Source organism: Chiloscyllium punctatum, chromosome 17, assembly GCF_047496795.1.
Source record: "Chiloscyllium punctatum isolate Juve2018m chromosome 17, sChiPun1.3, whole genome shotgun sequence".
Lineage (NCBI taxonomy): Eukaryota > Metazoa > Chordata > Chondrichthyes > Orectolobiformes > Hemiscylliidae > Chiloscyllium > Chiloscyllium punctatum.
Window position 1 is genome coordinate 80461445 of NC_092755.1, and position 25418 is coordinate 80486862.

The 25418-nt window shown below is 44.3% G+C and overlaps 1 protein-coding gene across 2 annotated transcripts in view; it reads left to right on the forward strand.

Moving 5' to 3' along the window:
* mmp17a (matrix metallopeptidase 17a) overlaps positions 1-25418 on the forward strand; it is a 126718-nt gene that overhangs the window by 45806 nt on the left and 55494 nt on the right. For both annotated transcript variants that reach the window (XM_072587684.1, XM_072587683.1), the window contains exons 2-3: positions 16901-17033; positions 24670-24799. In XM_072587684.1, the coding sequence (XP_072443785.1) occupies positions 16994-17033; positions 24670-24799 (170 nt within the window). In that variant the 5' untranslated portion in view covers positions 16901-16993. The remainder of the gene's footprint in view (positions 1-16900; positions 17034-24669; positions 24800-25418) is intronic.

Consider the following 25418-nt stretch of genomic DNA (forward strand, 5'->3'; position numbering starts at 1 on the left):
CTCCACGTTCCTTTTCAAGAAGCAGTCCCCATCGTGTCCTGGTCTCGTTCTGCGGTTTGGTAAATGTTGATCCCTGAGCCACTGCTACCGAGAAATCCATTTCTTTATGTCACCGCTTGCTCCAATGGTGGACAGGTTTACTGGGTGACTTCATATGAGACATAACAAATCGCAACAGCAGTAGGCCATTCAACCCCCACACCTGCTCTGCCACTCAATCAGATCATGGCTGATCTGGCATTCCACACTTTCCTATGTTTTCTCCATAACCTGTGACTTCCCAAACAATCTAGAAATTATCTCATAGAATCCCTACAGTACAGAAAGAGGCCATTCAGCCCATCGAGTCTGCACCAATCCTCAAAATAACATACCTCGCAGACCTAGCTCCCTACCCTATCCCCATAATTCCACATTTCCCTTAGCTAACCTACCCATTCTGCACATTGCTGTGACACTATGGGCAATTTGGAATGGCGAACCCACCCAGACTGCATGTTTCAACTGTGGAGGGAAACTAGAGCACCTAGCAGACACAGGAAGAATGTGTAAACACAGATTACACACAGTCACCGGAGGCTGGGTTTCAACCCAAGTCCCTGGTGCAGTGAGGCAGCAATGCTAACAACTGAGGCATCATGCCACTCTACCTCAGGCTAAAGTACATGAAGAGTAGCTACTGATCAAGAGATTCCTTGGGTCCTCCTGACAATATGATAATATGATATATAAACATGAGCTGCTTCACTTCAAAATATCCCCCCAGAACATCCTTTATACTTAAGCGTTGAAGATATTCCAATCTGCAAATCAGAAAGGTGCTTATCATTCCCCTGTGCAGTTTCCATTCTGCAAGTCTCTCATGATTTATTACTGTTCAGCATTGACACCAAACTCAGCAAGCTTTCCCAGTTTGGAATTTCAGCCCATACCAATACTCATCCTTGAGTGTTATCTGATCATCTTTAGGGTGTAATCATAAATATTTATGGTGATAATAACCAAAGAGTTTGAATAAAATGTTGGCCCTGCTTGGGAATTGGCATTTGCTGCTTTTTAATCTTGACGATGTTATGAAGGATGTAATCATTTAAAGTATTGTACAGAACAGTGAAAAGAGCTCTCCCATCCTTCAATCTTGCTCCCAGTTCTGTCATGTATAATTATAATGGGAGGGTTTTAGCAAGTCTTTGAAATGCTTGAATTTAATTTTGAAAAAACTTGCACTTCCATGGCACCTTTCCCAACCTCACAATACCCCAGAGCACTTTTACAGCCAATGAAGGTCTTTTTGAAGTGTAGTCATTGTTGTAATGTAGGACGTGAGTGCACAGCAAGATCCCACAAGCAGCAATGTGACGCACTGAGCATCTGTGAAGTTATTAAAGCACCGATTCTTAAACCCTCATTTGCTCAGGAACGGTTAGTAATGTCTTTATTCTTTATCCACGTTCATTCAGGGGATGAGGGTGTTGCTGGCCAGGTCTGCATTTATTTCCCAGAGGGCAGTTGAGAGTCACCCACATTGCTGTGGGTCTGGAGTCACATATAGGTCAGACCAGGTAAGGATGGCAGACTCCTTCCCTGAAGGACATTAATGAACCCAATGAGTTTTTCCCAACAATAGTTTATGGTTGTCATTAGACTCTTAATTCCAGTTTTTTAAAAAAATTTGTATTCAAATTCTACCATCTCTTGTGATAAGACTTGAACTCAGATCCCCTAAGCATTACCTGGAACTCTGGATAAACAGTCCGGCAATAATACCACTGGGTTATCACCTCCCAATATGTTCTCAGTTTCTGCTAATTTTACTTCCTCTGAATGTAGGGAAACTGGAGTCTGTTTTAAATGGCAGAGTTCATGTTGACCTTATCCATTCATTGTTTAAAGACATTTTGTCTCTTCTCAGTCTCCTGTTTCAAGCTAATTCAGGAATTCATGAAATTAATGTCAGTATCTTACCATAAGATCAAGTGATTGATTGATTGTCACGTGTACTGAAGTACAGTGAAAAGTTTTGTTTGCGAGCAGTACAGGCAGATCATACTGAACAGACCAGAGGTTGTAAAAAGAGTTAGATAGAGGCAAAGAGGATACACTGCACAGGGTATGCACTAAGCAGGAGCAACATGAGCAAGATCAGCATTATTTGAGGTTTGGAGGTCCATTCATCAGTTTAATAACAGCCGGGAAGAAGCTGTTCCTGAACCTGCTGGGGTGTGCATTCAAATCTCTGCATCTTCTGCCTGATGGAAGAGGTTGGAGGAGAGCATTACCAGGGTGGGATGGGTCTGTGATGATGTTGGAAGCCTTTCTTTGGCAGTGAGCCATGTGGATGGAATCCATGGATGGAGGATTGGCTTCCATGATGGTCTGAACTGTGCACACCACTTTTGGAGTTTTACATGGTCCTGGGCAGAGCAGCTGCCATACCAGGCCGTTATGCACCTGGACAATATGCTTTCAATGGTGAATCTGTAGATGTTGGTGAGGGTCCTTATGGCCATGCCAAGTTTCCTGAGGCCCCTGAGGAAGAAGAGGCTTTGTCTTGCTGCATTTCAACATTGTTTTGGTGAGACCAGAACTGGAGCATTTTGTGGAGTTTTGGTTCCTTGTCTGAGGAAGTATGTGCTGGCTGTGGAGGGGGTGCAGTGAAGGGTTACCAGACTGATTCCTAGAATGGCAGGACTGAGAGATGAAGAGAGACTGGATCAGTGAGGATTATATTCACTGGAGTTTAGAAATTGAGGTGGGGAGGGGGGAGGGGAAGCTCATTGAAAACAATAAACCTCTAACAGAACAACACAGGCTCGATAGAAAAAAGATGATCCCCATGGCCAGGGTCATTATTTAAGGATCATTACAGGGAAGGCTATTTAGGATTGGGATGAGGAGAAATGTGCTCACCCAGAGAATTGTGGAAGCTTGTGGAATTCTCTGCCATGGAAAGCAGTTGAGGCCAAAACATTGAAAGATTTCAAGAAGGAGTTAGGTATAGTTCCTCAGACTAAAGGGATCATTGGGTATTGTGTTATGAAGGTGTAAAAGTGTACTGTACCTTTAAGAGAGTGAAGGATTGGCAAGCCCACCGAGTGCTGGAGACTTTACAATGTGACATTTGATTCAGAACAGATAGCACTAGCTGAGATGCTATGAGACAAAAACAAATCCAAATTCAGCCAATCAGTTTTGATTATATTCCGAAAAATATAAAATTCCAATCAAGTTTGAATTGAGTATATTGACAATCTTAAAAGCCAATGACTCAATCCAATGCTTTGGGGGTATAAGACCGGGGAGGGTTGGACAGGTGGGAGGAAAACTGCCAAGCTACCAGCATGTAGAGACTTCCAGAAAAATAGCTCTCTTATAGGTACCTTTATCAATCAGTAACCTGTGAAACAGAATCCCCAAGAAGAAGAAAAGAAGACAGGAATACAGGGAAGAACTGAAAGCTGCCTGGTTTTGAGATAAGAAGAGTTGTTTTGTAAATTTTAATCAGGGGTTTTATCGGGCTAGTATTATAGAAGCGGAAGGTAAAAGATAAGTGAGATGAAGGAGTTGTACATAATTGTTAGTTTATTATTCTCTATTATATTTTAAGAAATAAAGTTGTTAATTTTTACTTTAAATAGTTCTTGGCCTCTCAAATTTATACAGGTTACTGCATGGGAGAAATCTTTTCTGTGTTGCTGGTTTAAATTAAGAAGGAGAGTTTACCCTGTGTTGTAACAGTTGGGAGAAAGTGGGAATAGGCGACTGAGTCAGATGATCCTATTGAATAGCGGAGTAGGTTCAAAAGGTCAACTCCTCCTCCTTCTTATAATATTTCACTCACTTTTATCTTTCTGTTTACTGACACGTTGTTGCTGTGTAAAACCTCAAACTCCTGCCTTGAAACACGCCATGGGCCTGCGGTTTGGCTTCCGCAGAGGAAATGAGGAAGGGATTCAAAAAATCCAAGTCATACGCTGGGTCCCATTGCCATCCTGTTGGTGAGTAGGCTTCTCCAGACAGTGGTGTCCCTCACTGGCCTCGGGATGACTTGGCCACCTGGATAGGAGGCATTGGCATAATGGTAATGCCCCAGGCATATAATCAAGATCCCCAGTGTAACGTTCTGAAGATATGAGTTCAGTTCCCAGGATGGTGAAATTTGAATTCAATTTTAAAAACAATAATCTAGAATATAGACCTAACCTAATGTGACCGTCTAACCTGTCAATTGTTGTAAATAACCCATCTGATTCACTGATGTCCTTTAGGGAAGGAACCTGCCGTCCTTATCTGATCCTAAATGTGACTGCAGACACACAGCAATATGGTTGCCTCTTAACTGTCTTCTGGGCAATTAGGTATGGGCAATAAATGCTGGCAATTTTGCTCACATCAATAAAATTTTTTTTTTTTAAAAGTAATAATTTCTATTCAAGGCACGTTCATTAGGAGAATCCAGCACTGTGTTTCAATTTCAATGCTCCATTGAAACTTACTTCAGGTTGGGCAACTTTAAAAAACATCTACTTTATTCATACCATACCCTCGGTGACTGGTTCTATTATGATGAGTGATTACACTCAGCAAATTGGAAAGGGTGTCGAAAAATTTTACAAGGATGTTACCAAGACTGGAGGGTTTGAGTTATAATACTGGATTAGTGGTGCTGGAAGAGCACAGCAGTTCAGGCAGCATCCAACGAGCAGCGAAATCGACGTTTCGGGCAAAAGCCCTTCATCAGGAATAAAGGCAGTGAGCCTGAAGCGTGGAGAGATAAGCTAGAGGAGGGTGGGGGTGGGGAGAGAGTAGCATAGAGTACAATGGGTGAGTGGGGGAGGAGATGAAGGTGATAGGTCAAGGAGGAGAGGGTGGAGTGGATAGGTGGAAAAGAAGATAGGCAGGTCGGACAAGTTAAGGAGACAGTAACTGAGCTGGAAGTTTGAAACTAGGATGAGGTGGGGGAAGGGGAAATGAGGAAGCTGTTGAAGTCCACATTGATGCCCTGGGGTTGAAGTGTTCCGAGGCGGAAGATGAGGCGTTCTTCCTCCAGGCGTCTGGTGGTGAGGGAGCGGCGGTGAAGGAGGCCCAGGACCTCCATGTCCTCAGCAGAGTGGGAGGGGGAGTTGAAATGTTGGGCCACGGGGCAGTTTGGTTGATTGGTGCGGGTGTCTCGGAGATGTTCCCTAAAGCACTCTGCTAGGAGGCGCCCAGTCTCCCCAATGTAGAGGAGACCACATCGGGAGCAACGGATACAATAAATGATATTGGTGGATGTGCAGGTGAAACTTTGATGGATGTGGAAGGCTCCTTTAGGGCCTTGGATAGAGGTGAGGGAGGAGGTGTGGGCACAGGTTTTACAGTTCCTGCGGTGGCAGGGGAAAGTGCCAGAATGGGAGGGTGGGTCGTAGGGGGGTGTGGACCTGACCAGGTAGTCACGGAGGGAACGGTCTTTGCGGAAGGCGGAAAGGGGTGGGGAGGGAAATATATCCCTGGTGGTGGGGTCTTTTTGGAGGTGGCGGAAATGTCGGTGGATGATTTGGTTGATGCAAAGGTTTGTAGGGTGGAAGGTGAGCACCAGGGGCGTTCTGTCCTTGTTACGGTTGGAGGGGTGGGGTCTGAGGGCGGAGGTGCGGGATGTGGACGAGATGCGTTGGAGGGCATCTTTAACCACGTGGGAAGGGAAATTGCGGTCTCTAAAGAAGGAGGCCATCTGGTGTGTCCTATGGTGGAACTGGTCCTCCTGGGAGCAGATACAGCGGAGGCGGAGAAATTGGGAATACGGGATGGCATTTTTGCAAGAGATAGGGTGGGAAGTGGTGTAATCCAGGTAGCTATGGGAGTCAGTGGGTTTGTAAAAAATGTCAGTGTCAAGTCGGTCGTCACTAATGGAGATGGAGAGGTCCAGGAAGGGGAGCGAGGTGTCAGAGATAGTCCAGGTAAATTTAAGGTCAGGGTGGAATGTGTTGGTGAAGTTGATGAATTGCTCAACCTCCTCACGGGAGCACGAGGTGGCGCCAATGCAGTCATCAATGTAGCGGAGGAAGAGGTGGGGAGTGGTGCCGGTGTAATTACGGAAGATCAACTGTTCTACATAGCCAACAAAGAGACAGGCATAGCTGGGGCCCATACGTGTGCCCATGGCTAAACCTTTGGTCTGGAGGAAGTGGGAGGATTCAAAGGAGAAATTGTTAAGGGTGAGGACCAGTTCGGCCATGAGAGTTGTCAGTGGAAGGGTACTGTTGGGGACGTCTGGAGAGGAAAAAACGGAGGGCTTGGAGGCCCTGGTCATGGCGAATGGAGGTGTAGAGGGATTGGATATCCATGGTGAAGATAAGGCGTTGGGGGCCAGGGAAACGGAAGTCTTGGAGGAGGTGGAGGGCGTGGGTGGTGTCTCGAACGTATGTGGGGAGTTCCTGGACTAGGGGGGATAGGACAGTGTCAAGGTAGGTAGAGATGAGTTCAGTGGGGCAGGAGCATGCTGAGACAATGGGTCGGCCAGGGTGGTCAGGCTTGTGGATCTTGGGAAGGAGGTAGAACCGGGCAGTGCGGGGTTCCCGGACTATGAGGTTGGAAGCTGTGGGTGGGAGATCTCCTGAGGTGATGAGGTTCTGTATGGTCTGGGAGATGATGGTTTGGTGATGGGGGGTGGGGTCAGTCCCTCCGTGACTACCTGGTCAGGTCCACACCCCCCTACGACCCACCCTCCCATTCTGGCACTTACCCCTGCCACCGCAGGAACTGTAAAACCTGTGCCCACACCTCCTCCCTCACCTCTATCCAAGGCCCTAAAGGAGCCTTCCACATCCATCAAAGTTTCACCTGCACATCCACTAATATCATTTATTGTATCCGTTGCTCCCGATGTGGTCTCCTCTACATTGGGGAGACTGGGCGCCTCCTAGCAGAGCGCTTTAGGGAACATCTCCGAGACACCCGCACCAATCAACCAAACTGCCCCGTGGCCCAACATTTCAACTCCCCCTCCCACTCTGCTGAGGACATGGAGGTCCTGGGCCTCCTTCACCGCCGCTCCCTCACCACCAGACGCCTGGAGGAAGAACGCCTCATCTTCCGCCTCGGAACACTTCAACCCCAGGGCATCAATGTGGACTTCAACAGCTTCCTCATTTCCCCTTCCCCCACCTCATCCTAGTTTCAAACTTCCAGCTCAGTTACTGTCTCCTTGACTTGTCCTACCTGCCTATCTTCTTTTCCACCTATCCACTCCACCCTCTCCTCCTTGACCTATCACCTTCATCTCCTCCCCCACTCACCCATTGTACTCTATGCTACTCTCTCCCCACCCCCACCCTCCTCTAGCTTATCTCTCCATGCTTCAGGCTCACTGCCTTTATTCCTGATGAAGGGCTTTTGCCCGAAACGTTGATTTCGCTGCTCGTTGGATGCTGCCTGAACTGCTGTGCTCTTCCAGCACCACTAATCCAGTATTTGATTTTCAGCATCTGCAGTCATTGTTTTTACCGGTTTGAGTTATAAGTAGAGGCTGGATAAGCTAGGACATTTTGACCTGGATCATAGGACATTGAGGGGTGACCAAATAGAGGTTTATAAAATCATGACGGGCACAGATAAGGTAAATATCTAAGGTCTTTTCCCTAGGGTAGTGGAGTTTAAAACTAGAGAGCACAGGTTAAAGGTGAGAGGATGAAGAATTAAAAAGAACCTGTGGGGCAGCTTTTTCACACAGAGGGTGGTTTGTCTGTGGAATGAACTGCCAGAGGAAGTGGTAAGTACAGGTACAGTTATAATATTTAAAAGGCATTTATACTGGTAGATGAATAAGAAAGGATTAGAGGGATGTAGGCCAAACTCAGGCAAATGGGATTAGTTCAGTTTGGGAAATTTGATTGGCTTGGATGATTTGGACCGAAGGGGCTGTTTCTGTGTTGGATGACTTTATTGTCTCAGAGCTGAGATATTTGACCTCCAAGAAACATGACAATGGAGAGATATCCCTGATTTTTATTGGCTCCAGTTTTGCTCGGGCTCCTTGATGCCTCACTCAGTTGAATGCAGCCTTGATGTTAAGGGCTGTCCCCCTCCCTTCCCCTCTGGAATTCAGCTCTTTCGTCCATGTTTGACCCAAGGCTGGAATGAGGTCAGGAGCTGAGTGACCCTGGGGGGAACCCAAACTGGGTGTCACTGAGCAGGTTATTGCTGAGCAGGTGCTGCTTGATAGCCCTGTTGGTGACCCCTTCCATCACTTTACTGATGATCGAGAGTAGACTGATGGGGATTGTAATTGGCCGGGTTGGATTTGTCCTGTTTTTTATGTATTGGACATACCTGGGCAATTTTTCACATTGTAAAGTAGTTGCCAGTGTTGTAATTGTAACTGCTTGGCTAGGGGAGTGGTAAGTTCTGGAGCACAAGTCTACAGTGCCATTGCTGGGATGTTGTCAGGGCCCATAGCCCTTGCAGTATCCAGTGTCTCCAATTGTTTCTCGCTATCATGAGATTGGCTGGAAACTGGTATCTATGAACCTGGGGACCACTAGAGGAGGCCAAAGTGGATCATCGACTCGGCACTTCTGACTGCTAGCACACAAGAATAACAGCAAATTTAGTTGTTTTATACAATCTATAGGCTATTACTAGAAGACATGTCTAAAACAAATTAAAAGTGCAGAGACATCAAAGGTTACGTTAATGTTGAGAATAACCATTTACCACAGTTTGCCAGTTTCTGTCTTTCAGCCTAATTTTTATCCAGGCTGGCACTGAGCCCTGTATTCCATAAGCCTCGATGTTATCAAACACCTTTCTCCATATAGACACTATCGACTGTATTCCCTTCATCACATTCCCTTTTACAGCATTAAAACGTTCTAATGGACTAGTCATTCCAACCCTGTGCTGCCTCTCCTAATGAACTGAAAACTCTCCAAAAGCCTGGTGTTTGTGATTATAACTCCCCACCAATGATAACCTAACAGGTCTGTAGTTATTCAGGAAAATCCTGACACCCCTTATTGAATAAAGGTGCCATGTTTGCCAGTGTCCAATCCTCTGTAGACAAGCAGGAGGTTGGAAGAACACAGCAAGCCAAGCAGCATCAGGAGATGGAGAAGTCAACAATTTGGGTGTAACCCTTCTTCAGGATTGGAGGTGGGTGTTGGGGGAGCTGCAGATAGAGGGGGAGGCGGGGGGAAGATTGGGGAAGTGGGGATAGGTGAGGACAGGTAGAGAGTACGACCTGGTTGGTCAATGGGAGGAACGAATCTGGTTGGTGGCAGAGGAAGGGAGGGGGAGGGGCTGGGAAGCGAGTTGGGGGATGGAAAGGGAGGTTATTTGAAATTGGAGAACTCAGTGTTGAGTCCTCAGGGCTGTAGGCTTCCCAAGTGGAAAATGAGGTGTTGTTCCTCCAATTTGTGATTTGGTTCATTGTGGCAGTGGAGGAGGCCAAGAATGGTCATGTTTCAAAGGGAGTGGGAAGAGGAATTGAAATGGGCAGTGGCTGGGAGGTCTGGTCAGCCCCTGTGGGGTGAACCGTTCCCTAAGTTTACGCTTGGAGAGAAGATGGAGAGAAGACCATGTTGGCAGCACCTAATGGAGTAAACCTGGTTGGAAGAGAGGCAGGTGAACCTCTGTCTTGCCTGGAAGGACTGTTTGGGGCCCAGGATGGAGGTGAGGAGGGGATGGGGTACCAGCAGGTTTTGCATCTTTCCCAGTTGCAGGGAAAGGTACATTCGGGGGGCTCAGTGGGGAGAGTGACGTGAATCAAGGATTGGCAAAGGGAATGTGTCTTGCAGAAAGCAGAGGGGGGTGGGGAGGGGAATATGTTCTTGGTGGTGGGATCTAATTGCAGTTGGCAGAAGTGTTTCAGAATGATGTGTTGGATGTGGAGACTGGTGAGGTGGTAGGTGAGGACAAGACTCTGTCTTTATTGCATTGAGGGGGTTTAGAACAAAGGAATAGGGAATGGAGGTGGTGTGGTGTTGACAGAGGGAGGAAAAGCATGTCGTTCAAAATAGGTGGACATCTGGAATTCTCGCTAGTGGAATGTCTCCTCGTCCGAGCAAATATGGGGGAGGCGGAGGAATTAGGAGAATGGGATGAAGTTACTGCAGGATACTGGGTGGGAAGAGGTGTAGTCCAGGTAGTTATGGGAGTCTGTGGGTCTGTCATAAATGTCCATCTGGAGACTGTCGCCAGAGATGGAAGTGGTGAAGTCAAGGAGAGGAAGGGAGGTGTCCAAGATGGGCTAAGTGAATTTGACGGTGGTGTAGAAGTTGGGTCTGAAGGTACATATAGACCTGACCAGGCAGATTTCCTTCCCTGGAGGACATATGTGAACCAGTTGACTGTATGCTACAATTCAGTAGTTCCATGGTCGTCATTACTAAGACTAGCTTCTGATTCCACATTTCTTTCATCAAATTGGAGCACTGAAATTGTTCAAAACTCTATATTAAAGTTTCAGAAATAAAGCCACTTTTTTCCTTTACCCTGCCTGGAGTGATACAAAGTTGGTCTATCTGTCTGGTAGCTGTAAATTGTACTCACCACTGAGAGTGACATCTTGGTGATTTCTGACTGAAGTCCCCTTTTAGTGGTGTGTTAAAGGTTAGCTCCAAACAATTTCACTACCTTTGAAAACGTAACTTTTACACACATGGAGTCTCATTCCTTTAGAATTTAATTGATGGATATTCTTTAAAATTCAAATTTAAACTACATTTTTAGAAGTTTTCAGATTTTTTCTCCCTCTCTTTCTTTCCCTCTGTTTATCTCTTTTACTTATTGGATTGGACAGTGAAGCAATCCACTCGAATTTACACTTCCCGATTAGTCATTACATTGTTACTTTTATTATCATTCAATTTGATTGGTTGAAGTGATACTCCATTAATGACCTTCCACCCAGGTTCCCATTGCTGTGACATTATCAAGTCACATTGTCAACAGGGTGTCACGCTGAAAAATGTAAAAGATTAAATGTACACATTATAGAATTTCTTTCTTTCTCTAGGCTCCATCCCCACCTATCGTTTACTCCTTCCCCCTCCTCCCACCCCTTCTCCAGCACTTATACCAATCCCAACCTTTTCCTAGCTACAATCAGTTCTGAAGAAGGGTCACTGGACACGAAACATTTCCTCTGCTTTCTCTCCACAGATGCAGCCGGACCTGCTGAGTTTTTCCTGCAAGTTCTGATTTTGTTTCTATGCTCCACATTCTATGTAGATGCTCTACTGTACAGTAAAAACAACATAATTAACCAATTGTCTTGTCTGCACCCTCAGTGACAAGTCATTGTTTAGTTTCTTAATAAAGATTTATGGAGGGTAATAAATACTGGAAAATTCAGTTGCATCTCATCTTCCAATAGTCAGTTAATTTATTTGTGTGTCCTTATTCTATTCCTATCTTGTTTCACTTTCTCATTACTTTTAACAAGTGCACATTGATCAGGGGGTTTCTCTATGACATTAAGCCATTCATCGAAGTATTTATTAATCTTTCATCCGCTACAGCATTTTCCTCTGAGTCAGCATTATTCCCTGTGACACAGAAGCCTTTTTGTAATCTATTCTTGCGAAGGTGAATGAGAACTGAACAGTTTGTGGCAGCTCATGGACTAAATGATAAAGAATTGGAGAACATCAGTTGCAGATCAGAGCTTTAATAATCCAAGTTAGCTGAATTGTGCTTACAATTAGACAGGAGAGAGATAAAAGACAAGCATGATCGGAATTTGTTATTGTGGTAACTCGATGAATAAAGTGTCTAGTCATTGTGTTTTGCCCCAGAACAGTTAGCAACTCCAGTTTCCGATGTGAGATTCATAAATCCCCTACTTGAATCCACAATATAGACTGACCCTCTCAGTACTTCTCTGAGGTAATGCTGCACTGCTTAAGATGCTGGCTTTTGTGTGAGATTGAGGTCTCATCTGCCCATTTCAAGGGCTTAGGTATAGTTTTTAGGGCAAAAGGGATTGAAGGGTATGTGGAGCAGGTGGGAACAGGGTAGTCAGTTGGATGATCGACTATGATGTCATTGAATGACAGAGCAGACTCGAAGGGCAGAATGGCCTACTCCTGCTTCTATTTTCTACGTTTCTAGAATAGGATTTGATCCTCATTCCCGGGAGAACCCACACTCAGTGAAGACTGGAATGTGGTCCTTACAAACAGGGTTGATAATCCCCCGCAGAATGTAGCACTGAAGGTGGAGACCATGACTTTCCATCTGTACCCACTCCAGACCCATGTGACCCCTGCCCAATGCCCTCTGCCCACTGACCGCACTTACCATATGGCACTATTTTGAAGTAGAGCAGGAGAGTTTTTTTTTCATTCATGGGATGTGGGCATCGCTGGCTGGGTCCACATTTACTGCCCGTCCCTAGTTGCCCCTTGAGGAGGTGGGAGTGAGCTGCCTTCTTGAACCGCTGTAGTCCGTGTACTATTGGAACACCCACAATGCCATTCCAGGATTTTGACCCAATGACCCTGAAGGAACAGTGATATATTTCCAAGTCAGGCTAACTCTCCTGAGTGTCTGTCCTAATGTCTATCCGTCAGGTATCATTCTGATTGGTTGTTGCTATATTACAAGCACTCTCTGAAAGTACTTAATTGGCTGGAAAGTACTTTGGAACATCCTGAGGTTGTGATAGGCACCACAGAAATGCAATTCTGTTCTTTCCTGAGGAAGAGCAGTTGAAACAGTTTAGTATTGCCATTGTCATGGTTGAGGTCTGCACCTGACCTTAAGACTGGTCAGGTAAACACTACTGATGTTTGGCAGTTGTGTGGGAAAAAGATAAAGAAAAATAGTATTTAAACAGAGAATTTAGAATCTCCTCAAAAAGAAAAGACTGGAGTAAATCACACCTCCTCCTATTCTATAGTATGGGGTTGGAGCCAGCTGAGGTCAGTGGGGAGCAATGATTATAGGGAGAAGGCAAGGGAGTGGGATTGAGAAACACATTAGTCATGATCAAAACGTGAAGTAGACCTGATGGACCGAATGGCCTAATTCTGTTTATATTTTATAGTCTTGTGATTTAACCAATCCAGTCCACCTTCATTTAAATGATGCCACTGAGGCACCAGCTGCTGAACAACGTCTATCAGAGGCGATTTTCTCTTTTCAAATCCTGAGCTCTGATCAAAGTTCTTTATTTGAGTGAAGAGTCCTTCATAATTCCGCTAACGTTCTTTTTTCTCCTCTGTTGCTCTCCCTCATAAATCTTTGCTGTAATTTGGAATGGAATCAGCATGCGTATAACCTGAGTCATACATCAGAACCCTTCAACAACTCCAATCAAAGATGACATCCTGCCGATTCCTATTCCTAATCATTTAAGGGTCTTTGTAGTCAGTTTTCCAACCAGCCAAATTCCTCGACACCTTTAATAATTAAATTGTTACCGACTCGAACCTTGACACGATTGTGTCCCAAAATTCTATTGCCTGTCTTTGTATGTTTCTCTCTGTTTGAAATATAAATATAGTTAAAATGGTACACAAAGAAAAAAAGAAACTTTATTTTCATCCCTCCAGCGGTTGATATTTACTTTTAAAAGGGTACTTTCAATATTAGCATGTTTTCTGTTCTGTTGCTTGAAGGATTGTTCTATGAGACAACAGCTGGTTTGAGTTGTTTGCAGTGTTGTGTCTAAGATAATACCCAGCCAAACCAGATGTGCTTGTTCTGGTGGTTTCATCAAATATTAGAGATTTGACTGTGGTGAGGAATGTTGATGTGTGGATTTTGGGGGAACGTTGGTGGGGGAATTAAATCAGAAATATGGAGTGACTACCTTTGGGATTTTGTACAGTTGATAAAAATAAATTGCTGAGGATTGGTGAGCCATTAAACTATGGCCAGATCTGCACTTTCTCAGATGGGAGCTAATTGCTTTGATGATGTTGTGTTGAAGAACAGGGCATGGTGCCAGTGTCCTAGCCAATATCCTTCAGCCATTATCATTAAAATCAAATTATGCAGTCATTATCTCCTTCCTCTTTGTGGGAGTTTGCTGTGTGCAAATTGGCTGCCTTGTGCCTTACATTATAACAGTGACAACATCTTAAAAGTATTTAATCGACTGTAAAGCAGTTGGGACATTCTGAGGTCACAAAAGATGCAAATAAAATATAAGGCTATCTTCTAATTCTTTGACTGTCTGCCCATCCTTCCACTGTCTGCCTGTGTCTGTCTGTCCTTTGACAGTGTGCCTGTCCTTCAATTGTCTGCCTGCTTGTCTGTCTATCCTTGAGGTGTCTGCCTGTATCTGTCTGTCTGTCTGTCCTTTGTCTGCCCATCCATTGTTATCTGCCTGTGCCTGCCTATCTGTGCATCTTGCAATTGTCTGCCTGTGTCTGTCTGCGCCTTGATTGTTTTGCTGACCTTTGATGGCTGAATCATTACACCATGTGTAATTTTTTTTTTTACGCGGCTTCACATCGCATGTCTTTTAGAAATCTAAATATGCTGACACTTTCCATGACACAGCAGCTCATGTGATTGGCAGCACATCTGTACCTTCATCATCTCCTCCCTCCAGCAGCGACGGTCAGTAGCAGCAGCAGTGGGAACCATCTACAAGATGCACTGCAGCAACTTCAACAATTATTTCCCAAACCCACACCCTCTAATACCAGGGAGGACAAAAACAGAAAAATCTGTGTCTCCTACCTTATCCTCTGGCTTGGATCCATGTAACATATTCCAATTAAAAGTGGTTGTTTTTTTAGTAATGGCTCCCCACAATGATTAATCTATTAAATCTTTTTCTAATTTAAAGCTGCCATGAAGTTATAGCTGAGAGGAAAGAGTGCCAGCCTGTTCAAACTTCCCAGTTCAATTGTCACATCTCAGTCGAAGTGTTCTTGTTGTCCAGTGTCTCCATATCCTCTCTGGAATGTGGATATCTGAACTATTCACATATGCTCCGACTAAAAGCAAACCTTATACTTTGCCACAAAAACAGAAAGTTCTGGAGAAACTCAGCAGATCTCTGTGGAGGGAGAAACAAAAGTTAACATCTCGAGCCCCAGTGACCCTTCTTCGGGACAATCTGAAGTTGAGGGTCAAAGCAATACCCTTGGGGAGAGAGACAGAACTAAGTGTCAGCCACATCCTACACCACACTCCCTGCCATCATCCCACTCTGCAGCTCAACATGCTATTACATGTAACCTTTAACACAGGTTCCTAGGAATGTAATGCTAAGGAAAAGCAGAATCAGCAACAATGCTGGAACATTGCCAGCACCCATAGTCTTTGCAGTATCCAGTGCCTCCAACTGTTTCTTGATGACTCATGAATCAAATTAGCTGAAGACTAGTATCTGTGATGCTGGGGACCACTGGAGGAGGCTGAGATGGATCATCCACTTGGCCCTTCTGGCTGAAGATTGCTGTTAATGCTTCGGCCTTATCTTTTGCACTGATGAGCTGGGTTCTTCCACTATTGAGGAATAGCCTCCTCCAGACAGAAATTTTTAAGGGGAAGTTGGATAAAGACATGAACCACAGAGAAACAGAAGGAGAGGTGAGAGGGCGAGTGAAGGATGCTGATTTGTGATGTAAAATCTCTGGTGTGGACTGAATGGCTTGCTTGGATGTAATTCTATGTAAACACATGTTGTTTACGTTAAATCCATTGTATTTGACATCTGACAGCATTTTCTTATTCACTCCTGGAACCTGGGTATCGCTGGCTGGGCCAGCATTTATTGCCCGTCCCTAGTTGCCCCTTGAGAAGGTGGGGGGTGAGGTGCCTTCTTGAACTGTTGCAGTCCATGTGCTGTGGGTAGACTCACAATGTCCTTAGGGAGGGAATTCCAGGATTCTGACCTGGTAACAGTGAAGGAACAACATTATATTTCCATTATGAGCATCACATTAGGGAGAGGGAGTCAGGAGGGGAGAAGCGGGGAATGTCAGACTTTGAGCTTCAGTAATAGGCTGCTGAGGGCAGCAATATCTTTTTGACTCGACACTGATCAGGGATTTCCTCTGAACAATGTTGACTCTAGACCTTAAAGAAACCTGGGTCGTGTTGGGAAAAGCTACAAGCAAATTCATGGTGATAACTTTAATATGAGATAAAAACAGAAAACAACATGCCAATACCTGCCAGATTGTGCAGTTTCTGTGTTGCTATCTCTACCTTTGTAGCAGCATTTACTTTGGCAGTCTAGTGTCTAATTCCTCCAGCAATCCTTGTGTTTGTTTCAGAATCCCAGCTTCTGCAGTGTTTAGTTTTTATCTGAGGTTGTGCTGGAACTGTATAAAATACTGGTTAAACTACAGCTGGAGTACTGTGTGCAGTTCTGGTCACTACATTCTAGGAAGATGTGATTTCATTGGAGAGGGGGCAGAGGAGATTTACCAGGATGCTGCCTGGGCTAGAGGGAGGGTCTGAGCTCTGAGGAGAGATTGGAGAAACTGGGCTTGTTTTCTTCAGAACAGTGAATACAACCCTTCTGAGGAAGGGAGACTTTGACCCAAAACATTAACTCTGGTTTCTCTCCACAGACCTGCTGAGCTTTTCCAGCAATTTCTATTTTTGTTTCTGATTTACAGCATCCACAGTTCTTTTGGTTTTTATATATAAATAACTAACTCCAGTCCCCAGTTTAACACATGTGCCAGTGGCTGATGTATTCAGATAAACGCCAGGCTTGGCAAATGGATATTCTTGTTTCCTGAGGTGTCACCCTTAAGACAAGATGTTCCACTTGGTAAAAAATGAATGTGTAGACTGGGAGAACAATTTCACTTCTCTGCAGTTCATGGTTTGTGGCTGGTTCTGACAGATTGATGAATTGAAGGTGTTGAATGGATTTGTTTATCATAACTTTAAAGATAATGGCTCTCCAGATCAAAAAACTGTATTCAATTGTTACCTTCCACAGGAATGGTTGACTAAGTTTGGCTACCTGGCTCCACTGGGTCCTGCTACTGATCAACGTCAAACCCAAGAAGCATTAACTAAGGCCATTAAAGCCATGCAGAGGTTTGGAGGCCTGGAAATTAATGGACTATTAGGTACGTGCTATTATTTCTGAAGCTAAGTTAGCATTTCAAATAAGCTTTTGTAACGTATATTTCAGTTTGTAATTTTGATTCAGTCCCAATAGCTGCACAAAGAGCTCTGCTTCTCTTCCTTTACTCATTCTTCGGACACAGGTATTGCTGGAAAGGCAATGATTTGTCACCCATCAACATTTCCCCTTGAACTGAGTGGCTGGCTAGGCCATTCCAGAGGGGAGTTAAAGAGTCAGTCACATTGCTGCGGGTCTGGAGTGACATGTAGGCCAGACTGTTAAGGATAGCAGATTCCAGTCCCTAAAGCTCAACTAGATGAGTTTTTACAGCAGTTGATATATAGGTGGTTGCCACCACAGGAAGTTTTATTTCCAGATATTTTTTATTGATGGATACAAATTTCATAATCTTCCACAGAACCATTAGTCTGGGGTTCTGGATTACTACTTTACAGCAGGTAGATTATTTCCTAACTCCCCACAGCCCATCCAGCATCTACACGGCACAAGTCAGGAGGGTGATGGAATACTCCCCACTTGCCTGAATGGGTGCAGCTCCAACAACACTCAAGAAACTCAATATCATCCAGAACACAGCAGACCACTTGGTTGGCACAACATCCACTCAATCCACCTCTGACACTCAGTAGCAGCAGTGCGTAGCATCTACAAGACACACTGCAGAAATTCACCTGATGAAGGAATAGCACTCCAAACGCTAGTGATTTCAAATACACCTGGTGTCATGTGACTTCTGACCCTGTCCACCCCAGGTGATCACTGGCACCTCCACATCATAGAAGAACAAGGGCAGTAGATACTTGGGAACACCATCCCCTGCAAGTTCCCCTCCAAGCCACTCATTATCCTGAAATATATCATCATTCCTTCACTGTCACTGGGTCAAAATCCTGGAAATCCCTCCCAAAGGGCATTGTGAGTCTACCCACAGCACATGGACTGCAGCGGTTTAAGAAGGCAGCTCCCCCCCACCTTCTCAAGGGGTAACTAGGGATGATAATAAATGCTGGGCCCAGCCAGTGACACCCACGTTTGATGAGTGAATAAAAAATAAACAAACACATAACTAAACAAACAGACAAATAAATAGCATCCTGCCATCTGCCCATGGCTATATTGAAGTTAACACTGTACTAATACCAATACAGGTAAATGTATTCAGCACCATGGACAGTTACTGAACAAACAACTGCCACTATTCAGTCACAAAGAAGGTAAAACACTCACAACAATCAGAAAGTTAAAAATCAAAAATACCCTAGATAAAAACAATGACTGCAGTTGCTGAAAACCAAATTCTGGATTAGTGGTGCTGGAAGAGCACAGCAGTTCAGGCAGCATCCAAGTAGCTTCAAAATCGACGTTTCGGGCAAAAGCCCTTCATCATGAACTGCTGTGCTCTTCCAGCACCACTAATCCAGAATCGAAAATACCCTGGTTATTGTCCAACGAGTTTATTTGGAAGCACATTCACAGCCACCTGGTGAAGGTGCAGCTCTCCAAAAGCTCATGCGTCGAAATAAGCCTGTTGAACTATAACCTGGTGCTGTGTGATGTTTTAACTTTGTCCACCCCAGTCCAACACCAGCACCTCTACATCATGACACCAATCAGAAACCTCACCTCCTTTACCCTCCAGCTTAGCAACAAATGCAGAAATACCCAGGCAACTCTGTAGAATATCTTTCATAGATATTCTGTGTTTGCTGCTTGTGAAGATTTCTCTCGGTTTGAGGGTCATAACTATTTCAGAAAGATGTTAATACAATCCATAAACTAAAGCAGTGACTGCTTTGTAAAAAAATAGTGGAAATGCTCCTGTACAGAGGATCTTGAGGCTGGAGGATCATTTTATTTCCTGGCTGTATGACTGGGCCAACCCATGAAGGATTGTCTGAGAGAGGCGAATAGAGAACGAAGGGTTAACAATATATGGGAATGGATGGCTAGACTTTGCTAAGCCACATTTGGAGTGCTGGAAAAGATGGAAATAGATTTACGAGGATGATACCAGAACTGTGACTGATTAATAGGTTGGTTCTCTTTCCTATTAAAGAGAGTAGGCTCAAGGGTAACCAAATGGAGTTTGTTAAAATTGTGCAAAGTTTCGATTGAATGGATAGAGGAGTGTCTCCAGTTGTGGGAAGGAGCAAGTCTAGAGGCCACTGATATGAGGCAGTGACTCGAAAGTCCAATTAGGAATTCAGGTGGGAATGTACACTCACTACCACTCACTGAATTGTGTGGGTTGTTTTAAGGAAGGCTACATTAGAGAGAATGGGATAGATACGCCACTGGGTGAGATGTGTGTTTTATTATGTCACCTAGTTAGCTCTGGGGTCAGTTAGCTCAGTTGGATGGCTGGTCTTTGATGCAGAGTGACATCAACGGCGTGAGTTCCATTCCCATACTGGCTAAGGTGACCATGAAGGACTCTCTCTCCCACCTTAACTGAGGTGGGATCACCCTCTGATTAAAACACCACCAGTTGTCTATCTGTCTCATAAGAGAGCAGCCCAATGGTCTAGAAGGACTATGGCAACTTCAGTGTGAGTCCTTCAGGTTTAGGTATTGACTTAGACCAGGAACCTGCTCATTGTCACACTGTACATGACACTGATAGAAGCTCTGAGCTGGGCAGAATACAACTTCTTAAAGCATTAAACAAGACGACAAAGGTCACAGTCCCATCAGTGCCTACCTAATGACCTCACCCACACATTCATCTGAGCAGGCTAGAGAGGAGCTCTGACACTCAGCCTAGCCTGCTTGGACCAAATGGCCTGTTTCTGTATTGTCATAAAGTACAGAAAAGGCTCTTCAGCCCATCAAATAAATCTATGCCAACAAAACAAAATCCATCACCTTAGTTCTGTGGAAGGATCATTGGACCTGAAACGTTAACTCTGATTTCTCTCCACAGATGCTGCCAGACCTGCTAAGCTTTTCCAGAAATTTCTGTTTTTGTTTCCATCATTTATCTGCACCAATCCTGTTTTCCAGCATTAGGTCCATAGCCTTCAGGTTTATGACATTTGAGGTGTTCATCCACTTAGCCTTTTTAAGGTTTCAATATCTCCCATCCCAATTACCCTCCCAGGCAGTGCATTCTTCCTGAAATCCCATCTGAACCTCCTGCCTTTCACCTTAAAATGATGCCCCCGTCTTTAGATTAGATTACTTACAGTGTGGAAACAGGCCCTTCGGCCCAACAAGTCCACACCGCCCCGCCGAAGCGTAACCCACCCATACCCCTACATCTACATTTACCCCTTACCTAACACTATGGGCAATTTTAGCATGGCCAATTCACCTGACCCTGCACATCTTTGGACTGTGGGAGGAAACCGGAGCACCCGGAGGAAACCCACGCAGACACGGGGAGAACGTGCAAACTCCACACAGAGAGTCGCCTGAGGCGGGAATTGAACCCGGGTCTCCGGCGCTGAGAGGCAGCAGTGCTGACCCTTCAAGCTGAGGGAACAGCTGCTTCCTAACCACCGACTCCATGCCCCTCCTAACCATGATGTTGTATGTTCTATATAATTGAGTCAGAAGTCATACAACACTAGGTTATAGCCTATCAGGTTAGCTTGAAATCACAAGGTTTTAGAGCACTGTCCTTTGTCAGGTGAAGTGGAGGGAAGTGCACAGGCACAGAATATACAGGCAGAGAGATAATAGCAAGATAATTCCAGGTAATTAAGAGTGTCAACAGGTAGGTACAAATGGCGTGAGTGGAGTGTTGACTGGCTGAATAATCAGTCTCTGCAGGTGGTCAAAAGTGTCAGATAGTGTGAGTAAAGTGTCAACAGCTGAATAACAAGCGAAGGCGTGACCTATAATCTGACTCAATGAGACAGAGAGATCATTACAAATAATCATAAATAAGATGGTGCTGGAGACAAACCAAATGACTGAAATAACATGATAAGTAGAAGAGTCACATGTTGAGGGTCTCACCAAAGTAATAATTAATCCACAACGTACAAACTAATTAAGGTTGAGAGATCATAACAATTTATGAAGGCGATGGTGTCAAAACAGGACAGTAAGGAAGATCTTACAGGTACAGAACAGTCTGGTAGGTCACATATAGCATGATAGGAACCCAAGATCACGATTGAGACTATCTTCATGGCTACGGAACTTGGCTATCAGTTTCTGCTCGGCAATTCTGCATTGTTGTTTATCTTGAAGGCACCCTTGGAGGACACTTACCTGAAGATCAGAGGCTGAATATCCCAGACAGCTAAAGTGTTCCCCAACTGGGAGGGAACACCCCTGCCTGATGATTGTTGTGCGGTGTCCATTCATCCGTTATCGTAGTGTCTGCTTGTCCTCGCCAATATACCTCACCTCAGGGCATCCTTGCCTGCAGAGTATGAGGCAGATAACGTTGGCCCAAGTACTCAATACCAACAATTGTCAATCTTCAGGCACCATCCTACGGCTCATCTGCTTCATCCTTGACCACAACGACTTCATCTTTGACAACCAGCTCTTCATCTAGACACACGGAACAGCCATGGGAACCAAATTTGCATCCCAATATGCCAATGTTTTCATGCACAAGTTTGAGCAAGACTTCTTCACTAAGACTCCAACCAACGCTATATTGACGACATTTTCTTCCTCTGGACTCACGGCAAAGTATCACTGAAACAACTATGTTGTGATATCAGCAAGTCTCATCCTACCATCAGATTTACCATGGACTACTCTTCAGAATCAGAGTCGAGAGTGTGTTGCTGGAAAAGCACAGCAGGTCAGGCAGAATCCAAGGAGCAGGAGAATTGACGTTTCAGGCCAGAGCCCTTCATCATGAATGAGGCTGGGAGTTTCGGGGTGAGAGATAAATGAGTGGAAAGATAAACCTATTGCACTCTTATTTACCTTCTTCCCAGCCCCACCCTCCCTCCTATTTATCTCTCCATCCCCAAGGCTCCTAGCCTCATTCCTGATGAAGGGCTCTGGCCCAAAATGTCGACTCTCCTGCTCCTCGGATGCTGCCTGACCTGCTGTGCTTTTCCAGCAACTCACTCTCGACTCTGATCTCCAGCATCTGCAGACCTCACTTTCTCCTACTCTTCAGAATCAGTCTCAATCTTAGACATATACATCTCCATCAAGAACAGGCACCTCAGTACATCACTCTATTGCAAACCCACAGATAACTTCACAATGCTGCACTTCTCTAGGTTCCATCCTAAACATGTTACAGAAGCCGTCCCCTATGGGTAAGCTCAGACAAGGAGGAACATGATGGACACCTAAAGATGCTAGTAGATGTTCTTATAAGAACAGGATATGATGCTCATCTCATCGATCGCCAGTTCCAACTTGCCACAGTGAAAAACTACAATGGGATGGAAGGGATGAGTGGGAGCAGTTGTTGAATGGGAGAGTGGAGGCTGTGGTGATGAGGATGCAAGGAATTAATGAGCAGTGTTTAATATTTTTGTCCTGAGCCATCTGAAGACTTTGACTGGAGTCTCAGGGCCAATCCTGGGACTGTGTAGAACTTCTTCACCCAGAGGGTGTGAATCTATGGAATTCCCTGCCCAGTGAATTAGTTGAGGCTTCCTCATTGAATGTTTTTAAAGCTAAGATAGATAATGTTTTGAACAGTAAAGTAATTAAGGGTTAGGGTTAGAGGGTGAGTAAGTGGACCTGAGGTCGCGAAAGATCAGCCATGATCTTATTGAATGGGGGAGCAGGCACAAAGGGCCAGATGACCTTCTCCTGCTCCTAGCTCTTATGTTCTTATGTCAATCTCCAGTCAACAGTGATTATTACTGCCTCAGGGCTGAGCATCCCAAATGATTGCTCCCCCAGCCACTTTGGGATCCACTCATCTGGATTGTTACACTCATGACCACAGGGGAATTTAAGCAAATTGTTTTTGATGCTTTGAAAGGGTGAATGTGAGAGAATAAGAGATAGAACCAGATGCTGAGAGTCTGAGATGAGGCAGATTGTACAGGAGGAATTGTGTGGATTCTCAACATCAGCACAGGTGCTTTAGGACAAACCACTATATACTGCATGCACCTATCTTTTTGAAGTTGGGAATCATTTCTTTATTGTTGCCTAATATTAGATACAGCAACGTTATGCAAGACAGATCCCATTAGCTGCTTGTACTCACAATATTTGAAATTACTCCTTCAGTCCCTTTACTAGGATGATTCTTAATGTGTGCCTCATTAACAATTCTCTATCGTAACATTTCCCACCGCCTTTATATTGGAGGGATGTTTTCCATTACTGCTTTTGATGTCCATGTTTAATTACTGTACCTTTCAGCTAATAGGATTGGAATTCTAGAATTCCTACAGTGAAAAAAAGAGGACATTGAGCCCATTGTGTCTGCACCAGCCTTTGAAACAACATCCCACCCACACCCCATAATCTTGCATTTCCCAAGGCCAATCCACCTAACCTACACATCTTTGAACTTTTGATGAATGAAGAAGCATTTAGTTAGAGTTTGTCTTGCACTCATCATGACAATTGCAAGAAAACCAATTCAAGTGGAGTAGAAACTAACATTTATATTGCAAAAGAGGAGAGCACTGATTGGTTGGCAATTGAGCTATGATTGATTGAGATGTAGAATGCTGCAATAATGTTGATTGACAGTTAACTGCCAGCTTTGTTTAATTTTTAAACCAGACGGTTTGACACTGACTGATCTAGGGATTGCTCTGAGAAATGAACCAGAGATTGGCTGCCACCTATTTTAATGTTTTGAAACAGACACAGTTCTATAAATATGCAGAGAACAGACCCCTGTGCATTAACATATGGAGCTTCCACTACACACAACTACACCACAATGTGAACCTGAGGAATGATCCTAAACTAGTTGTCAGTACAATTCTTCACACACTCTCCACTCATGCAGTATCGATGTTATTTTTCCCTTTGGTACTCTTGTGAATTGTCCTGGTGAGTGCAAAACAAATTCTTCGACAAAGTGTGTCATGTTTCAGAAGCCAGAATGTCTGGCTTTAATTTTGGTGCCTATACTTCCTATTCCTATTCCTTCTCAAACTCCCTCATCATCTTCCCCAGCTCCTTTTCTCAACTGTTTCCACCTACAATTGCACAGTACAGAGTGAGGCCTTCAGGCCCATCATGCTTGTGTCTGTGTTCTTCTTCCTAACTCTAATCTTAATCCTATTCCTAGCCTTAACCTTAAGCTGAAACCAAACCCTGAATCTAACCATAATCGTAACCTTAACCCCAACCCTAACCTTACCCCAAACCCTAACTCTGAGCCCAACTGTAATCCTAACCCTGATCCTAACTTAAGACTAACTCTAACCTCAACCAGAAACCTAGCTTTAACCCTCGCCCTAACCCTAACTTTAACCCTAGTCCTAATTTTAACATTAACCTTAACCTTAACTTCAACCTTAATTTTAACCTTAACCCTGACCCTGACTCTAATCCATATCCTAACCCATATTTCTGTTAGTAGAAACATTATGGAAGTAACTGAGATTGAATGCCTGAATGAAGGAACTTGGTGCATGGAGGTTCCCACATCCATACGGTTCATTTATTGCGCTCCTATGTGAAAAACAATTAACTTGTTTGAATTTTAGATCAAGCCACCGTGACACTAATGAAGACACCTCGTTGCTCACTGCCTGATATTGTGGAACCAGAAAGTATCAGGAGAAAAAGATCTCTTCAACTCGGGACTAAGTGGAATAAAAGAAATATATCCTGGAGGTAAATGTCAATCTTGTAATTGCATCCTCACATTTAATGTTATTAATGGAAAGTTGTGAGCAGATGAAAGCTACTTCAGTTAATCAGATGTAAAATTTATTGGCAATAGCACTTTAGGACCAAAGTCACTTGCTTGCAGAAATGTAATAGTTTTAAGTGCTATAAATAATTTCACTTCTTATTACAAACGACACTTAGCCAGTAACTTTCTCCATTTTCCTTCCACTGCTTGTAATCAGATCTCTTTCTTACCCCCAAGTCATTTGGAGGTCTCACAGCACAGTGGGTAGTGTCCCTGCCTCTGAGCCAGAGCTCCGGGTTCACATTTGCAGTTTGGGACTGGATGGCCAAGCTGACTATTTATCACAGATCAGCAAACTGTAACAGTACAGAGTTAAAAATCACACAACACCAGGTTATAGTCCAACAGGTTTAATTGGAAGCACATTAGCTTTCGGAGCGATGCTTCGAAAGCTAGTGTGCTTCCAATTAAACCTGTTGGACCATAACCTGGTGTTGTGTGATTTTTAACTTTGTACACCCCAGTCCAACACCGGCATCTCCAAATCATAATGGTACAGAGTGACCTCATTCAGTCCATCCAGCTTGCACTGGCTCT